The sequence below is a fragment of the Gymnoscopelus braueri genome (assembly GCF_963280865.1).
Source record: "Gymnoscopelus braueri genome assembly, chromosome: 4".
In the NCBI taxonomy this organism is placed as follows: domain Eukaryota; kingdom Metazoa; phylum Chordata; class Actinopteri; order Myctophiformes; family Myctophidae; genus Gymnoscopelus; species Gymnoscopelus braueri.
In genome coordinates, this window is record NC_137605.1 from 12,024,558 (window position 1) to 12,044,203 (window position 19,646).

At 41.3% G+C, this 19,646-nt stretch overlaps 1 protein-coding gene across 3 annotated transcripts; it reads right to left on the reverse strand.

The window, feature by feature from the left end:
* Positions 1–2,962: 2,962 nt before the first annotated feature.
* On the reverse strand, positions 2,963–19,221 carry LOC308084596 (uromodulin-like). Of its 3 annotated transcripts, none has more exons than XM_080427326.1 (7): positions 6,764–7,004; positions 6,091–6,652; positions 5,513–5,799; positions 4,665–4,810; positions 3,632–3,871; positions 3,308–3,467; positions 2,963–3,208 (listed from the first exon to the last, which is right to left on the reverse strand). In XM_080427326.1, the coding sequence occupies exons 1-7, from the start codon at positions 6,854–6,856 to the stop codon at positions 3,110–3,112; spliced, it is 1,587 nt and encodes a 528-aa protein (XP_080283452.1). In that variant the 5' UTR covers positions 6,857–7,004; the 3' UTR covers positions 2,963–3,109. The 3 variants fall into 3 exon arrangements, with proteins under 3 accessions (XP_080283452.1, XP_080283453.1, XP_080283454.1); XM_080427327.1 differs by having other exon boundaries at positions 6,814–6,861; XM_080427328.1 differs by lacking the exons at positions 6,091–6,652; positions 6,764–7,004 and adding an exon at positions 18,838–19,221.
* Positions 19,222–19,646: the final 425 nt, after the last annotated feature.

Consider the following 19,646-nt stretch of genomic DNA (forward strand, 5'->3'; position numbering starts at 1 on the left):
ATACCACATGTAATGCCTGTCTTAGCCTCCTGGCAGTCTCAAGGTTTTCTTCAGAATAGGCAACCTCTTTAGCCCCGGCATACCCATTTTGGGCATGTCATTATAGGCCAAGTAAATAAATAATTAGAAACATTTCTGAAAGGTTTCGAAAATACCAGATCTACAATCTCTCAACATGTCAAGATGTAATGTGTTGTGAGCTTGTAGATTGGCTTTTTAAAACAATGGCTTGTATAAACATTGAAGCGAAAGTTTCACTCGTTTATCCTGTATCCTGATTGGATGAAATTGGTATCCCGTCTTGAAAAAGTATATTTTCTGTTTACTAAAGAGCTGAAGAGACATACTGAGAGTTGTACTGTTACTGAACAAACACCATTTTTTATTAAAACAAAAAGTTGTCTTATAATTAACCCAAAAATATAAAGTGTCAGAGTCAGTTAATATTGCACTATCACAATATAGAGCTATTTAACACTTACTTTAACAATGAATAAATAACTGTAGCCTTTAAGAAATAGACGGGGGGGGGGGCTGCATTGAGTTTACTTTACCAGTCTGTGTGTGCATATACGATGGGTTAATGCCATTCAGACTGCACACTATACAAAAAGAATTCCAGTAAAATAAAACAAATTGACAGATTTCAACCAAGCCTTTTAACTATAGACTCACAATTACATTCGTATGTCAGTACTGGCAAGAACAGTTCTCATTTCAGGTCTCAATTCAATGCAATGCAATGCAATGCAATGCAATTCAACTTTTCTTCAACTTTTCTTTGTCACATATAAAACACTTTCAGAAACAAGGACAAAGTACATATTTGTTCCACGTTCCGTTCACCCTTTCTGTCGGTTTTTGAGATTTATTTTCAAAAAAATATATAGGCTATTATATTTCCCCCAATTTTACTTACTGTACCTGGCAGGTGACAGACCTATTAATTGTTAACATCTTTCATGAAAATGATAGGCATTGTTAAATGAGGCTTGTAAATGTTGTGTGAAATGTTTGATCAACTGTATTTGGGACATACTTAGGAAGTTATATGGAGTGTTAGTGACCTCTAGAGGATAATAATAAACATAGCAGGCAGAGCACTGGTGTAATAAAACAGTCTCAAGTAGCCAGACAATATTCTACAATCTCTGAATATGTAGATGTATGCTATCGATCCTTTAAAAAAAGATCATTTTGAAACACTGGCATGGACTGCAATTGCATAATGTATTTAAAAATAAACCCACTGTAATAATACATACAATTTATATAGCGCTTTTCTGAGTACTCAAAGTCGCTTTACAAAACAGCAACAAAATAAAAACAACAAGGCATGGATGAAGTGTCTCAGCAGCAGTGTGTGATAGGCTGGGACGAAGGCGGGCAATGTTGCAAAGGTGGAAAAGGGCAGTTTTAGTGATCTGGTTGACAATAGGACTGGAAGGAGAGGATGGGGTCCACATTCTCCTACTTACGAGTGCAGGGTTAGGTGTAGCACTTGTGTGCAATTAAATCAGAGATCTCCCGGTGTATGCTCAACATACTCCTCCTATACCTACACCCATCAGACCACTTTGACCAGCTTGTCCAATTCCATCCCACCTCAACCAGGTGGATGTTGTTCTCTCCCTCTCCCTCCCTCCCTCAAACTAAGTATGTTTGGGTTTTTCAACTGCAGACCACTAATTCATTCAAACACAAATAATTCAGTTAGGAAGGAAGGGAGCAAGCGTCCAAATGGCACTTTTCTCTAGATATAGATTCATTTGAGCTGACCTTTGGATTAGGACACTAACGGGTCGAAGTTGCTAAAGCCACTAATATCGGATTTAGGACTAGGCAAGGGGCGTTCCCCCGCAAAAGTTGCTATTCTGGGACATCTGCCTGAGTCTTACCCGCTAAACACCTGCACTACCCGTTACATTATGCAGAGGTGTGGTTTGGGCGTTATAATGATAAAAACAAATCACCGTACCAGATGCCATTACCTTTAAGAGAAGACTGAGTTAGCCAATATCCCCAATCCAATCTTACGCTCTCCTATCTCCCTGTCTGCAGTGTTGTCTGGGCTGATTATTATAAGCCACATTGGGCTTGTTTTTCGGGAGTTGCTTGTAAATAATGGTAGAACGGTTGTGAGCTTGTAGATCGTCTATTTTCAAATAGCCAACATAATATGCACATTGTTTAATGGACGACATATATTGGTTTGAAGTGCTCATGTGGCCGATTATAGTCGCTTCAGACGTGGTTGCTTATTTCTCGCAAATTCTGGCAACACAGCTCCTGTCCAGCAGCACAATGTGAGGATTTTACATGGAAACATACACCCGACGTTTGGATTCTAAGTTCTAACCTTTGATTGCCTTTCAATAAAACCACATTTGATAGACATACGTATCACCTACATGTTACTGATTAGAGAGAATTTTATATTTTTGTAATCAGTTTATTTCCTGAATAAAACTGACGTGTGTAATTTGGAGAGCATTGCATTGCGCGATGCACAAATTGTCTTCTTTGAATAGACTATCATCTTATATAAACACAATAGATATAAGGAATTGACACCCTCCCTTCTGCTGATTATAGGAAAATTACAATCACAGAGATGTGTTGACAAGTAGCCTAGTAGAGAGATGTGCCGCGCGCTGTGCGCCCTGGCCGTCTCCAGACATCCATTGCAGTTATCCATTGTTTTTTATCATTGTAACGCCCAAACCACACCTCTGCATAAATATATATATATATATATATATATATATATATATATACACACACACACACACACACACACACATATACACACACACACACACACACACACACACACACACACACACACACACACACACACACACACACACACACACACACACACACACACACATTATATACTACATATACTACTATATATATATATACATATATATATATTGAAGAAGCAGACAGATTCCCCATTTCAAGCAAATTTAATCAATCAAGTCGTCAATAAATTATGTTAACGTTTTTTTTCACAAGAGAGAAATTGATAAATTAAAACCAAATCAAAATCATGCAATCATATGAATAGAAATGGAATATGTTGGAGTCAATTCTTCAGTTCCTATTGTTGTTCTTGATAGTCACTGGTGATTGGTCCAATGGTGATGGGTTTGAAGGGTACAGATGTGGAAACAGAGCGACGACGCCTCCCTGAGCAAACCTGTGAATGGTGAAGGAATAGCAGTAAGCACACAGTTTGCTACTGACTTAACTGTCTGGTGTGAAACAGCAGAGTGTGGAAAGAAAGTGTGAAACTTACAGGAGAACATGAGGAGGCTCTCTGGTCACACAGGTGGAGGCTGCAGTGAAGGTAGATATCTCTGTAGTCTCCATGGAACAGGAAGAGCAGGGCAGAGAAACGAGCCTGGAGGGAAGAGCCGCTCTCAACCACTGTCACCTGACGACGGTTGGTAGAACACCTGGGGGAAAAGAAAGGTCACGTTGTAGGCTCATGATTACACATCACTATTTCATCCCTTTTACCACACAAACCCAGACCCCACTCCCACCCAACTTCTACCCAACTCTCTCTTTTGTTTATTGTGACACAAACCATCTGCTGAGGCTGAAGAATGAAACATACTTGTTTTGAATGAAGAAGTGCCGTGTGGGGTCATCAGCGTTGGTAGAGTTGGTGATGTAGCAGTCGTCCAGAACGACCACAAACCTTGGATCTGTCTCCCCTACAGACACTCCTACATACAGGGCAGAGCCCACAGAAAGGGAGACTGGGCCTGCAGGGTAAGGCACTGTGTAGTTGGAGTCTTGGAACAAGGATATAGTGACGCTGGCTGGTGAACCCACAACTGGTGAACCTTGCAGCCTGTGAAGGAAACATGGCACTTGAAGGATCAAACCGTACATGTGGTCTGGCATGTTTAGCACATTGGTGTAGTACTTGAAATGACCGCCACCCATTTTCCAAATCATTACGGTGTGGTTTGATTTTCAAAGAAAGTTATCAAAGGATGAGGCCGTACAGCTCTTAGCCAAGATGCAAAAAGTTGATTAAAAAGAAACCAAGGTTTCGACAGTAAAGACTTCCTCAGGGTTTAACAGAGAATGGATGCACTCATCACTTATAAAGGGACTGGGACAATGGTGAACTCTTTACATGGGTGTGTCCTCAACCTACCCATCAGCAAGGGTGGGGTGGATAATTACCCATTACTGACAAGTGGCCAACACACTATTTTAGTATGACAGTGAATTGTGCACGTTTCATCATTTCGTTATTCATATTTAAATATAAAATAATGAATATAAAATATTAAATATTAAATATACAACAACAATATACACAAAGATACATATTTATAGGACGCTCTGAGACATATAAATATATGACAATATATAACAGATAGGAACACAACCAACGATAGAAGACAGAAAAACTAACTGGATCAAGAACTCTCCAGAGTGTCCCCTCCTGTATCACAGGAGGGGACAGTTACCAGAGCTCAATTGTGAAGAGCTCCCGGTCAAGAGACAGCACAAGGAGAACAACACCACTTTGTGTCGTCTGTCTGTTTGCTGTTTTGATTTTCAAAGAAGCCATTGGATTCAATTCATTTCAGAACGGTATGAAAATGTATAGACTTTTGAAAATAACTTACTGAATGTTTGGTCTGATGGCCACATCTAGAATGGTCTCCATGGCCAGGGGATAGACACAGGAGAAGGAAAACCTGTCTGGAAGTGAGACATCATTTGCAGAGTAGACAGATAAACTGTTGGAGTAGATGGCATGGGTGTTGTTGGCCTGAAAGACAGAGGTTAACAGAATGGTCAGTACCGTGAATCATCTAGCCAGCTGGAAACACCTGGAGTACTAAATGAGTTGCCATCACATAATTAAACAGTATGTCTTAATTTTAAATACATCAAGTTAATTAAAAAGGAAAAAGACAATCCATGGTTTACATGGATTTATACAACTGTGTAATGCATTGTGGCCAACAGCATCACTGTAGTAGCTGTCAGCTGAATTAATATTAACCCATTAAAACCAGGAAAGCATCTGTCATTTTAGATTTTAGCTATGCTGTACGTATAACACGTTTTTTCAGAAAACTCTTAGGATTTAGAACAGTGTTTTAGAACAGTGGTTCTTAAAAATAGCAGATATACAAGCTCAGCTTGTAGACCTGCTATTTTTGAACATGTTTTGTCTTTTGTAATCTCAAAAGTGTTTTTGTGCTTTTTGCACAAATCTTCTCTTCTGGGGGCACAACAAATTATCAGATGGGCGGTCCGCATTTTAAGGGTCCTTGACGTTTGAGAACTACTGATTTAGAAGGCATTTGTAGAATCGGGCCTCAGGTCTCAATGGGTTAATCTAGGAATCACAGGAGACGAGAAGACAGCTCTTTTGTTTTGCACAAAAGAAAAACTAAAACAAACTTCACACCCAACAAAGACGATCATGTAACAACAGCGACAAGTTTATCAGACAAATCCTCACCGTAAATGTGTTCCCACAGGTGTCAGCCTGACGTTCCACCTGGTACCACACTGTTCCATCACGCTCTGTGAAAGATGAGCACCGCGGGTCGGCCAGGTGACCAGAGGATCCATTCAAACCAGAGGATTGCAGAGCAGTCAGCAGCAGACCAATCTGGATTTGACTCTGACCACAAATGAGTTCAGCAGTTGAAGCTGGAGGTGGTTGAGTGACAGTAGTTGAAGGGGGTTGAGTGACAGGAACTGGAGGGAGTTGAGTGACAGGTTGAGGATACTTTGATGATAAATCTAGGGAGGTAAAAGCCAGGTTTGAGAGTTATTACATGCAGCACATCTTTAACAAACAAGCACTGACCACAAATACTGTAAGTTCAGAAGCTGGAGGTGGTTGAGTGAAAGGAACTGGAGAGGGTTGAGGATCATATAAGTTAGGTAAAATGAAGGTGTGAGAATTATCATACTGTAGCATATCTTTAACAGACAATCAATCAAGCCTTCTATACGTCATCAAATACATTTTGTATATAATATTATAGATTCATATTTTACGAACAATTGAACAACACCTCTTTACAGTACCTGCACAATAGGCCAAGTTACAGCCGTTTGTCTTTACAAGCTTGTAGACATAGTAGTTCATGTTACAGTTCTTCACATGGATGGGAGGTGGGGTACCGTAGCAACAGTTGCTTGAATAAGAAGAACAGACACTGCGCTGTATAATTCCATCTGACACTGCAGGATGAGACTGTGTCATCCATACAGGAGCAACTGTTCCACAATGGTTTTCTCCCGCACATGTGTCTGGTATCTGGGCACTGCTTTGCCCCAGGAACAGTCTATACCACCCTTGCCAGTCGACATCGTTGTCGCAGTGATAGTTACCATTTGCATTGTAATCTGTCGCTCTCCAGGTATCATTCACTACTGTGTAGTGATCACAGGGATCTACACAGCCAGAGTTGATACAGTCCTCACCTAATGGACAAACCACATTGCCAGAACTGGCACAGAACTGAACAACCGATCGTTTGGCCCTGGAGAACTGGCTGGTTCCAGTAACATTCTGTATGAACAGAACTAACAGAACAACAGCTAATACTCTCACCATGGTCCACATCCTGGAGATCATGACACAAACCTGTTGAAAATATACAAATACAATTTTTAGACAGACTACAGCACCACAAAGAAAAGAATGTAAATGTACATAATTGTATTTACAAGTATTCTTTTGCATGAAAATAATTACCAAATCTGTAGGGCCTACAATAGAAAGGTATTTCTTGCCTATCCTCTTACCTTGCAGAGGCAGTGATTTAAGATTCAACCTGGAGGTGAGCATTTATAACCCATAGAGCAGAGGCGGAGCTAGGTCTCTACTAAGTTGGGGGCTTAGCCCCCCCAGGCTTTTTTTTGTTTAATTCAACCGGCTATTTGTAATACTGCCTCAAAGTAGCGGCTGGTGGTAATTCTGGGTGATGGGCTATAAGACATCCGTTATACTATATGATACCCATAGTTCACCCTGCAGCAACAGCATCACTTTCCAGATACCAAGTTACAGCAATGACACTACTGTAGGCTATCTACAGAATACTTTGTTATAGAAAATGCTCCACAACAAAACAGGGGTTCCACTGCTCCAGTGAACATTGTTTGTATGTGCAGATAGCTGCTCTTTTAGCATGATTATTGGTGGTGGTGGTGGCGGCAATACTAATAATTGGGCCTGGAAAGATCAAATCCTGTATTGAGTGTCACACAAGAATAGCATGCACTTTTTAAACAAAATAAGACCAGAACCAGACAATTAATTAAAAGGTTTGATTATTACAGTCTGCTTGAGGTGTAATGCAGCTTTAAACAGCCAGTGTGGTATGTTTAAACTGAAACGTATCTTCTCCTACTGTAGGCCTCTTCCCATGTTCCTTATAACTGCTTTTAAAGTCACACACACACACACACACACACACACACACACACACACACACACACACACACACACACACACACACACACACACACACACACACACACACACACACACACACACACACACACACACACACACACACACACACACACTCTCTCTCTGTCTCTCTCTCTCTCTCTCTCTCTCTCCCTCTCTCTGACAAAACAAACGCGTCAGGCAAGCACACACACTCACTTGGACAGAATCTGAAGGAGTAATAGCAAAAAAAATGTTTTACAAAAGTCAGCCTCCTGGTGGCGCTCTACAAAGCAGATGTGAAAAATGCAGGGCAAAGGTTTTTCCTTGGCCTCTAGGGAGGGTGCGTGCAAAGTTTCACGCAGTTCGGTGCAGTTATAGGTAAAACGCATATCAGCCTATTATAGCGCCACCATGAGGCTGACTTGAACATTTTCAAGTGGCATTTCTTCCTTGGCCTAGTGGGAATGTGCGTGCAAAATTTCACGGAAATCGAATGGTGTGTTCATTATTTGAGGCATTTTGTTCAAAACGAACCAATCCCCTAAACTTTGGAAGCCAATATTAGCCAATCAGGATGGAACATTTTTAATCGGACAGATCTGTGTTGATCACATGACTATAGAAATAGTGTGTACCAATTTGCGTGATGTTTGGACAAAATATGTAGGAGTAATATAAAAAAAACTGTTTTGCAAAAATCGGCCTCCTGATGGCGCTATAACAGGCCAATCTGAAAAATTCGGGCCAGAAGTTCGGCTTTGGCATCCAGGGAGTGTGTGTGCACAGTTTCGCAGCGACTGGGCTTACAGTGCCGGAGATCAGCTGTTCACAGACAGACGGACGGATGGACGGACGGACGGACGGACAGGGTGCAAAACATTGTCTCGGCCTTGCCTTTCGGCCTGGCGGAGACAATAAATGAGAGTGGCAGCAGACCTTTGTTCTAGATGTATGGAGCATAAAAACTGAATGTTTAGTTGTGATTCTATAGGGACAGAAAGCAGACCTGACCCCAGATGACCTGAGAGGTCTGGATGGTTCATGATATCACACAAGATCAGCTAAACCATTCAATTATTTTCAACCAATGGTAATAATTATACAACTAGTGTTGTGTAGTGGTGAGTGTCATAGACACACAACTAGTGTTGTGTAGTGGTGAGTGTGATAGACACACAACTAGTGTTGTGTAGTGGTGAGTGTGATAGACACACAACTAGTGCTGTGTAGTGGTGAGCGTGATAGACACAGAAGTAGTGTTGGCGTGGCTTGGCTTGTGGCCTCAGGGCCAGACCAGATGGAACCGGATATTACTCCGAATATTACTCCTGACAACAATTACCACTGATCTCAGTGTCACTTCATCGTTCACCCCCTGCACCTGTATTATTAACAATAAACATGTATTATTAACACAATAAACCTGTATTATAACAGCTTTTCAATTCGTCTCTGTCAGGTGGAAATTTACTGACACAGACACACGACATTAAAGAGTGTCTGATAGGGGCGTCCGCTGGCCTAGCGGTCCAAGCGCATACCACATACGCTGGTAATCCAGCTTGACAGTGTGTCGCAGGTTCGACTCCCCCTCCAGATGACCTTTGCTGTGTGTCATCTCCCCATTTCCTGTCAGCCCACTTTCCTATCAATAAAGGCAGAAAAAGCCCCAAAAATATATTTAAAAAAAAAGGGCGTCTGATAAATGCCTACATTGTAAATTGTAACCACTCTCACTTAAAACTAAATCAAAAGTATCGAAAATAGCCGATCTACAAGAGCGTGTAGCTATTTTTTGCTACTTTTGTGCGACGCTGTAGTATGATGAAGTGTAGGACATATAAAATATGGAGATAAGAGGTTTCTGACTGACTGCGACGATTGTATCCTCTTTAGAACAGATGTGTGCAATAAAAGCTTTTTCATTTGACACTTGATACTGAGGGATCGTCTCATTTCAGTCCTCAGGTCATGTTCTGCTTCTGTTTCTATCATACATGTGAATGCTGTCATGGCTTTGTTGTGTGTGAGTTCTTTATCATTATGCATAGTTTCAGTAGCGGCTGGCGGTGATTTTGGTGGGGGGGGGGGGGCTATAAGACATATTATACAATATGATACCCATAGTTCACCCTGCAGCAACAGCATCACATTCCAGATACCAAGTTACAGCAATGACACTACTGTAGGCTATCTATACATTGTAGGTTGAAAATGCAGTCAAATAAGGTGAGATAGATGTAACACGCACTGATGTACTGAATACTGCTGGTGCCCCCCCCCCTGACCTGTCCTGACCTCAGAGAGCTATATGGACTGTCCTACCTGAACACTTGATCTTATATTTATTTTTATTTATTACCTTTTGTTTGCACTATGATGTTGGTTTGCACTGTCTTGTCCTGTCTTGCACCAGTCCTGTTGTAAACTGCGCTCCACTGTACTAAACCAAATTCCAAACGTGTTTACGTGTCATGGCAATAAAGTCTTCAGATTCTAATTCTGATTCTGATGTTCACCGGAAGTGGAACTCAGATGTGAGGAACAATGCACGGCTGAGGAAGGCAAAGCAGTGTGCAACCCAGGAACGCCCAAACCAAGAGCTAAGGCCAATAGCTAAATTCTGTTCTACTTTTCTGATAATTGGCAGTCATCATCATACATGCTGTATCCGTGAACCGACACTGAAAACTGATGTTGTTGAGATTGAAGCTTAAACACTGATAAGAATCATTTTTGTTAAAGAGGAAAAATAAGAATGAATTTAAAGTATTCATCCATACTTTTGTTTATATACAGTATACGTTCCCTTGCCGGAATGCTCCCGTGAGAACACACAACTGAGGCCAATGTCACTTTGTCCATGAAGTCTATATTCAGTTACATAACAACATTCCTCTATCAAAGTTAGGTTTTCGGGGAGTCTGTGACCCTGTCAGGTTAAGAAACATGTCTTAGATATGGATGTATTCTACCACTATACAGTAAAATATTATTGTTTGTGTTCAAGAATTTCTTGTTAAATGTGAACACAAATAAAATATGAAGTGTGTGCGTGCAATGCATGTGTGTTGCGTGTGTGTTGTATGTCTATCCAACCCAGCAAGACAAGATTACAATGAGAGTGTGACAGTAATTGGCATAAGTAGTTGTTTATCTTGTAACCCAACCTCCATCAGTGCTCTGGTATTACAGTGTTACAGTAGGTTTCTCCCTCATGCCTTCATTCGTTCCCCTTAAAAAAACGCTGGGTGTGACTTATTAATCGTCCGAGTTATATAACACTAGTCATAATTCTCTTTTATTTTATGGAGGTATACAGGACAACCGCTGTAACAAAACAGCAAGTGTTAGCTACAGTAAGCGACATATCAAAGGCTTGTTGTAATTATTTAAACATGTTATTGATAAATCAGCATGAAAAAAATAATGGAAAGGAAATTCAGTTTTGGCTGTGATGCAGCTCAGCTACTTGAGTTCTAGATTGGTGGGTTAGCCCGCTTGCTTGCTCATGGGCATTATAACACCGTGATCATCATATTCTGTTTTTACGTCTGGAGACTCCCGTCCAGGACAGGCTTCAGACGTGCCTCTTGCAGGAGTCCCGTTGTGACCACATAACCTTGCTGACGTTGACCTCAGGCAGGGTTCGCACCCACGCATGTAAGGCGTATGCCCTAGCCGCTACACTAGGGCAGTATAACACTGTGATGCATCACATGAAACCAGATCATTTACAAACAAATACAGTTGAATTATAATAATTTCTGATTCCAAACTCTCTGAAATGCACAAAATTGTGGCTAATGTAACTGTTTTTAATGTAGGCTTATTTGATAGTGTTTTGACTACCATTAGATAATACAATCATGTAATTATAATGAACAGACATTGCTCTAGTCGACATTGATGTGTAATAAATAAAACAAATAAAACATTTATTAAGGCCTGAGGAGCTTTTTACAATGGCTGTTGCTGTGTGCTGTTAGGGCTGCACGATTATGGCCGAAACAATTATCACATCTCTGACACAATTATTTTGATCAATATTGAGGTCGTGATTTTTTGTCACAATTATTCATTGAGTGTTATGTGTATATATGTAGGTAGATATCTGGATTATTATAATTATTTTGTTCTCTTTGATTTCTTAACTGTTTTTCTCCTTTCTCTCCCTCTCCCCCTCCTTTCTGAAAACAATACAAATGATGGAGCATGAGCAAGAACAAATTTCACCCACTTCTGTGATGTGACAACACGGTTGATTCTTCTTGATTCTTGAAAAAAAAAATCACACCCAGTGTGAAGAGAGTGGTGCCTTTCATGAGTTCATTTCATTAGTTACTTTTTACAGACGTTGATGACTGCAATGTATTTTTACTCATTTTAAGTACTTGAAAATGTTTGTACAGATGTGTACGTGTTTTTACTCATTTTAACACCTTTTAAGTATTTTTTACGCATTTTAAGTATTTTTACTCATTTAAAGTATTTTTACTCAGTTTAGGAACTTTAAAGTATCTATACTAATATTTAAGTATTTTTACTCATTTTAAGTGTTTTTACTCATTTTAAGTATTTTTACTCAAAAGTGTGTGTGTGTACTGTACTGTACTGTACGGTCTGTACTGTACTGTACCTGTACTGTACCTCTACCTGTACCTGTACTGTACGTACTGTACTGTACTGTACTGTACTGTACTGTACTGTACTGTACTGTACGGCCTGTACTGTACTGTACTGTACTGTATTGTACTGTACTGTACGGTCTGTACTGTACTGTACTGTACTGTACTGTACTGTACTGTACGGTCTGTACTGTACTGTACTGTACTGTACTGTACGGTCTGTACTGTACTGTACTGTACTGTACTGTACTGTACTGTACTGTACTGTACGGTCTGTACTGTACTGTACTGTACGGTCTGTACTGTACTGTACTGTACTGTACTGTACTGTACTGTACTGTACTGTGCGGTCTGTACTGTACTGTACTGTACCTCTACCTCTACCTGTACTGTACTGTACTGTACTGTACTGTACTGTACTGTACTGTACTGTACTGTACTGTACGGTGTACGGTCTGTACTGTACTGTACTGTACGGTCTGTACTGTACTGTACCTGTACCTGTATGGTTGCATCTTTGTGTCGCAATCAGCCGCAGCTGTTGAGGCTGTGCTCAAACATACAGAGAGGCCGTGCTCATACAGACACACAGACGGACACACAGACGGACACACAGACACACAGACGGACACACAGACACGGTCAAATGTAGGAGTGGTTGGCACCACTAAAAAAATATCGGACTGTCACATAAACATAGTGAAGTGACCAACATACCCCTGCAAATCAGTGTGCTGCTACTTATGGTGCGTGTGTGCGTGCGTGCGTGCGTGAGTGCGTGCATGTCTGTGCGTGTTGTACGACACACACACACACACACACACACACACACACACACACACACACACACACACACACACACACACTATAATTTTGTTTTGTTTTATAGAGGTTCCATGACAACAGCTATGAAAAACAGCATGTAGGCTATTAGTTAGAGTATACTTTTCAAGGTCTAAACATTTACAGTAACTAATTAAGCCTAAATGTTATTGATAATCAGCATGACAAAATAAAATGTAAAAGAAATTCAGGTTTTTCATAAATGGCGAGTTATATTTGGCTGTGATGCAGCTCAGCCACTTGGGTTAGCCAGCTTGCTTGCTCATGGGAATTATCACACTGTGATACAACACGCATAGGCGGGTGCAGTTATGGTTTGACCCAAAACAAATTGCAACAAAAGGTTTTTCAATGGATTATTGTAGTATTAGGTGTACTTAATAACATATCAAAAGTTTACCAAAATCGGACCACTAGAAAGGTAACATTTTCAAAATGGCCGCCGCCAGTTCCTTAAAAAGACCATTACTCCTTCATTATTCATCCTAGACAAGTAATGTTGGTGCCTAACCCCATGTTTTGGTAATCTTGAAATCTAATTAGCATACATAAATTATAGTCAAGTGATTACAAGTTCAATTATAAAGGAATTGGTTATAAGCATGGTTATAAGCACATATATATATATACATAACAATGTAATTTGACATTTCTCCCTTTTCTACATAATGCCCCGGATTGGTGAATTGGTCATTCACATTCTGTTGAAGCTTTCAGGAGATTTCTTGTCATACCAAAAAGGAATACATTCATTATTACTGGGTGGTACTGTGACATTTGTAAAAACATGGCTGTACGTGATAAACTGGGAATGTTACACAAATTTTGGAAGAAATTCCTTACCGAGAAGTTTCTTCACTATTTTGTTTGTAAAGGTGAAATGAAATAATAATCCTAGTCCACTAGGGCAGTGGTTCCCAAACTGGGAGTCTCACTCAACAGTAAACAAACCACCCACTGAGCCATAGTCGTCTATTAGACCTCCGTCTAAAACTGGGTTATAATTGGTCTAAAAGTGAAAGTTTTTTCAACGTCTATTCTTAGCCTAGACGTTGATTAGCTGTTTTTTAAGCGTCTAAATTTAGACCGTCTATATTATAGACGTCATTTCAACGGCTATGATATAGACGGTCTATATATAGACGCTTAAAAAACAGCTAATCAACGTCTAGGCTAAGAATAGACGTTGAAAAAACTTTCACTTTTAGACCAATTATAACCCGGTTTTAGCCTAGACCTTAGACGTTTTTTAAACGTCTAATAGCCCGAAAAATGCTCAGTGGGCAACATACAGTATAAGTGTACAGGGTATCTGCACCTTTCTAAAGTTACAATTTAATGACTCTTAAGACCTTATTAATAGCAAATTGGCCAAATTCTCAAATATTACAGTGGAGAAATGGCCCCTTATGGGCCTGGAGAGGATGTGCAAGTCAGCACAGAGCTATCACAACATTTAGTGTCTACTGTCTTTGGTAGGGGTGGTAGAGGAGTGTGGCCGGATAGGGTTCAGATTTGCTTGTCACAGACATCTTATTCCTGAGATTGTAGTAGTTGTGTGGGGTTTTAATGCAAAATTAATTTCACATGTCTTTTATTTTGTGATTGGTACTGCTGGCAATAACCTTGAACTTTGATCTTTTTTTCTGGATAATTTTAACTTTAAAAATTGATTTGAGGGGAGAGGACGCTCTGAGCCATAATGATAAGTCACTGGGAATATTAATGGTCAGCTACCAACCAGACACCGACTCTCCTGTGAGCCATAGGGACACCCCTGACTGCCTGACACACAGCCATGCACCACGTGGAGGTCTTACAACCACAACTATGCCCACTCACGAGTGCCCATCTCGGGCATAGGAGCCAGCATGGAGGTCCACTTGGGACCAGTGGGACTATCCAGTGAGCCAGGCGACATAGGGATACTCCGCTCAGCCTAACGCATAAGCTTCATTTCTGCCTCCTCCTCACTCTGTCCTCCAGCGTGAGGTGAGCGCAGGCTCCCTAAGCCACTTGGAGTGAAATCTGGCAAGATACAAGTGTATCTTTCATGTATCGTTTGGGGAACTGTCTTCGTTGAAATGCGTGGCGTATCATTTCTCCTCCTCCACATGACAACCCTCCGAGCTCTGGAATAGTCCAGCAATCCAACTGTGTGACACGTCATAATTGCTGTCACTTCAAAATGACACTCCTTGCCTCCTCGCCTCCTCGCTCGGAGGCAGGGCTTAGGCGGGAGTGGAGGACTTGAGGATGGACTTGAGGATGGACACAAAATTGGAATTTGGCTATCGCGATGCACCAGGGGCTGACTCCCAAGTGCCCCACTATAGCTTTAATGGGACATGTCTGAGCCAACTGTTGAAGGTGTTGTACCTCGGACATGGGGTAGAGGAGAAGCTCAGGGTCTCCTTGGCTCCTATAACTTTGCTCTTCTGTGCTCCAAGTGCCCAGGGAGCAATCCAGTGACCCCCACTCCCCATACTCCCCTGTACCCACCTGAGGGGAACCCTAGGCCCACTAAACTCTACACCAGACCCCATTTTACCTCCTCACACAACCCCACCCCCATACTCCCCTCTGCCTAGGCACCCATAGAGAAATGGGTTCTGACAGCTCTGCACTAACCTTCATAGCCACCCCTCTTTACACACTCACACTGATTGCCTTCCTAATGTGTTAAAAAAGTTTTTCAAAATCTTGTCTACAAGATGACAGTTTGATTCACATTTGATCCGCAGAGCTATCCAAAATGTTTCAATATTGCAAGCAATACTATATCAACTGACAACATTCTCTTTCTCTGCCACCTTCCGAATGACTGAAAATTGTGACTATTGTTTTGTTGTGTTTTGAGGATATCTTGAAGCCTTGTTCCAGTAAAACAAATATAACTATTTGAAACGGGTGAACATTTCAGAGGGTTTTTATAGAGTCAAAAACAAAATATTGGATTTCACAATTATCTAAATGTATCTCTGCAAGTCCTGTGGATTTCTATGCCCCCAAAACATAGGGTTAGACACAAAAAGTACTTGTCTAGGATAAATAATGAAGGAGTTAGGTTATTTTAAAGATTTTTTGGCCATTTTGGACGCCATCTTGAAAATAACACCTTTCCAGTGATCAAACTTTGGTAAACTTTTAGTATGTTATTAAGGACACCTAATACTATAAAAAACTGTTGAAAAACGTTTTGTTGCAATTTGTTTTGGGTAAGGTGCTTTTTTTTCATAACTGCACCCGCCTAGCAATAGGCTACTACTTCAACAGGTTTATTTGCCAGATCAAACAAATAGTGCCGCATGTGAAACATGACAGCCAGACAGGAGGCCATTACTGGCATAGCAGGCATATTAATACTAGGTGTGAACAACAAGGGATTAAAAGTGTTCTATTGCTATGCCACACGAATGTGGAATGCCCAACCAACAGTTTTAAAAACATGTGAATCCTTACTCTCCTTCAAAACCACTCTAAAAGAGCACTTACAGGTGGCTGCAATTCGGAACTGGCCCATGTAAAAAGGCAAAGCCTACATTTGTCTAGTCCTGTCTTCCATGTGAATGTCCTTGTCTGCTGCTGTGTTCTTGTGATGCACTGTAATAATGTCTTTGTTTTATGCAACACAGTCGTACTGCGCAGCACTGTGTACTCAGCCACATAAAAGTACATCTTAACTTAAACAATATATCGTCTACAATATGTCCAAAACTGTTACTTTTCATGCAAAATAGCAAAAAAAAAGGTAGCAGATCTACAAGCTCAAAATGTGTTGCTTCACGCCACGTTTCGAGCTGGTGGATCTGCTACTTTTGATACTTTTTTTATTTGCAAAAAAACACAAAAAGTTATGATATGAAGATAAAAGGTTTCTGCCCCGACAACAGCGATATAGTATAGGGGCGGCTGTAGCTTAATCAGTAGAAATGCCATCTGGTCATAGAAGGTCACCAGTTTGCTTGCCCTGTATACGTGTGTCTAGGCGGTTTTGCCCCTGAATGCGCACCATGGGGTCATCAATGTGTCCGTGGCAAATGTTTCTATTTTGTTTTTACATAACATTATAATGTTCTTATTTTGATCATAAGAACCAATTACTGTCAGTCTCCAGGTTTTCTTCAGAATATGTATGACATGAGACTGATTTACTATGACAGTATGGCACATTAGGAGTCCACTAGTACACTGATTATCAAACTTGTTTCTCATTTTCAAGGACCCCCATAACTCTGAGTGTACAAATGTGGTTCCATTTGTACACTCTCAGAGTTACAGACCTGTTTAAAAGGGTCCATTTGGAACCCCCTCAAGGAAGGTCCCTCGACCCACTCTGAAAACGACTGCACTAATACATTTAAGGCTAGCTCTTTATGTGTTTTCAGTCAGCTCATTTTGTACGTCCATGGCAAAAATATAATTTTGACAAAAATGTCCGCCACAAGGTGATGACCCCTGATGCGCTAAAAAAAATCGGGTCTAATTCGGTCTAATTTGGGTCTAATTCGGTTCTATTTGACAAATATAAATCAACTTTTTTCTTTTTTTTTGCTGTAAAAATATTTGTATCAGCGCAGGCGGGGCCCCCCCTGCTGGTGGCCCCCCCGCACCGCATCACTTGCTACCCCTCCGTTACGCCACTGTCTACAAGCCTAGATAAAATCAATAACTTGTCACGGTCTGTCTGTCTCTCCACCTGTCTGTTTCTCTCTTTCTGTGTCTCTCTGCTCATTTCTGTCTGTCGTTCACTTCGGCCACTCCTACATTCCATTCCATCTCACAGTCCTAGTTTCATCTCCTGACCCCACTCCCTCATCAGCCATACAGTGCCATGGCCCTTACACACCTGTGGCCACTTAACCATTCAAGCCAGGCATAAGTCTGGACTCTTTCTGCACATTGACTGCTAGTTCGTACTGTCAGGGTGCGTCGAGAATTGAACCCAAGAGCAGGCAACAGGCAGAGTTACTTCAACAAAGCGTTTTATTAGTATCCAAACCAAGAGGGAAGAAGCTTACAACAGCATGAGGCAGACAGGGGTCCAAGGGGGCAGGCAGGTATCCAAAGTACAGACAGGCAAAAAGTCAAACACCAGAGAACAAGGAACACTAGGAAAGCACCAAGGAATAATGCAACATAGAATACACTAGGAGTAAACACCAAACATGGTGAAAATGGTTACGAACTAGCGCTGAATGCGTCTTATTATAGGCAGTAGCTTGAATGGTGAAGTGTCGTAGCTGACGAAGGCCACATCGGCCGAAGCGTTGTGTTTTTTGACTGCTCTGTTATTAAATTATGTTGGGAGCATCAAGACGTGTGCAGACCTTTTCCTTTTGTTCACAGTTTATCTAGTTTGATCCAGCACCCGTCAAAATGTTTGGATATGCGTGCACCTCTTAACTGCTATTGAATGGTGAAGTGGCTACAGGCGTGTAATGGGCATGCGGCACTGTAGGCTGATGAGGGAGTGGGGTCAGGAGCGTAACTCGGTCTGTGACGGCCGGCACAGACCAGTGAATGTGCGTTTGACGCACGTGAGCCCCGCATACGCACACACACACACTTATAGATCCAGTCCTATTTTAAAGCTTGCATATATGCGGGGCTCGCGCATCCGTGCGCCTGGTGTAGCCGGTATCATTGATATCAATTATCCATGCGTGCTGTACGCACGCAGTAAATTCCACACATACGCGCACCTTCAAAAGCCAGGTGTAGTCTGGGATTCACATGGAATGGAATGTAGGAGTGGCCGAAGTGGAACGATAAATGAGCAGAGAGAGACAGAAAGAGAGAAATAGACAGGTGGAGATTCTCATTTCTCATCAAGATATCACCGTAATGGAAATAAACCACAACTATCTCATGTTGTAAAAGCACGTCAATCATCCTCACCTGTGTCTTCTTTGTTTGCTGTTATCTGGCCGTGGTGAAGGTCGAGGCTCAACTTCAACTCTGTTCCTTGGTCGTGGTGAAGGTCGAGGCTGAACTCCAACTCTGTTCCTTGGTCGTGGTGAAGGTCGAGGCTCAACTCCAACACTTTTCCTTGGCTGTCGTGATGGTCGAAACTCAACTGGAACTGGACTTCAGTGTCAGCCTCACACACACAGAAGAGGACAAACAGCAAAGCACCACAAGCCTTCATCCTGAAACTCACTGACGAGTGACCCAGCACAAACCTAAACTCACTGACTAGTGACCCAGCACAAACCTAAACTCACTGACTAGTGACACAACCCAAACCTAAACTCAATGACTTGTGACACAGCATGCAGCCGTCTTATATTATCAGACGAAGCTACCATACCAATCCAAAACATTCATTGTTGTTTTGGATGGTAATTAAGGTAGAACTGGTAGAACTTGATCTCCTCCTCACCTCAAGTAACACTGTACTCTGAAAAGCCAGCAATCTCTACAATAACCATATGACACGCACCCACTCACCTCTGCACCTAAATGGCCCCTTTGCTCATGTAATGTGTGATCGAATACTAACTGTACTGATAAGACCCAAGTATTGAAATCGCAAATACGGAATAGACTTCCATCATACCACATGTAATGCCTGTCTTAGCCTCCTGGCAGTCTTAAGCTTTAACCCAGGCATCACCATTTTGGGCATGTCATTATAGGCCATGAAGTAAATAAATAATAAGAAACATTTCTGAAAGGACTTCATTGAGTTTACTTTACCAGTGTGT

What these genes read in the sequence shown, in the direction of transcription:
- LOC308084596 (XM_080427326.1), bottom strand. Translation starts at nt 6,856, where the DNA reads ATGCTCACCTCCAGGTTGAATCTTAAATCACTGCCTCTGCAAGGTAAG. An exon ending in TAACTTGGCCTATTGTGCAG is followed by an intron (nt 5,800 to 6,090) that starts GTACTGTAAAGA and finishes TTACCTCCCTAG; the next exon opens with ATTTATCATCAAAGTATCCT. An exon ending in CCTGTGGGAACACATTTACG is followed by an intron (nt 4,811 to 5,512) that starts GTGAGGATTTGT and finishes TCTGTCTTTCAG; the next exon opens with GCCAACAACACCCATGCCAT.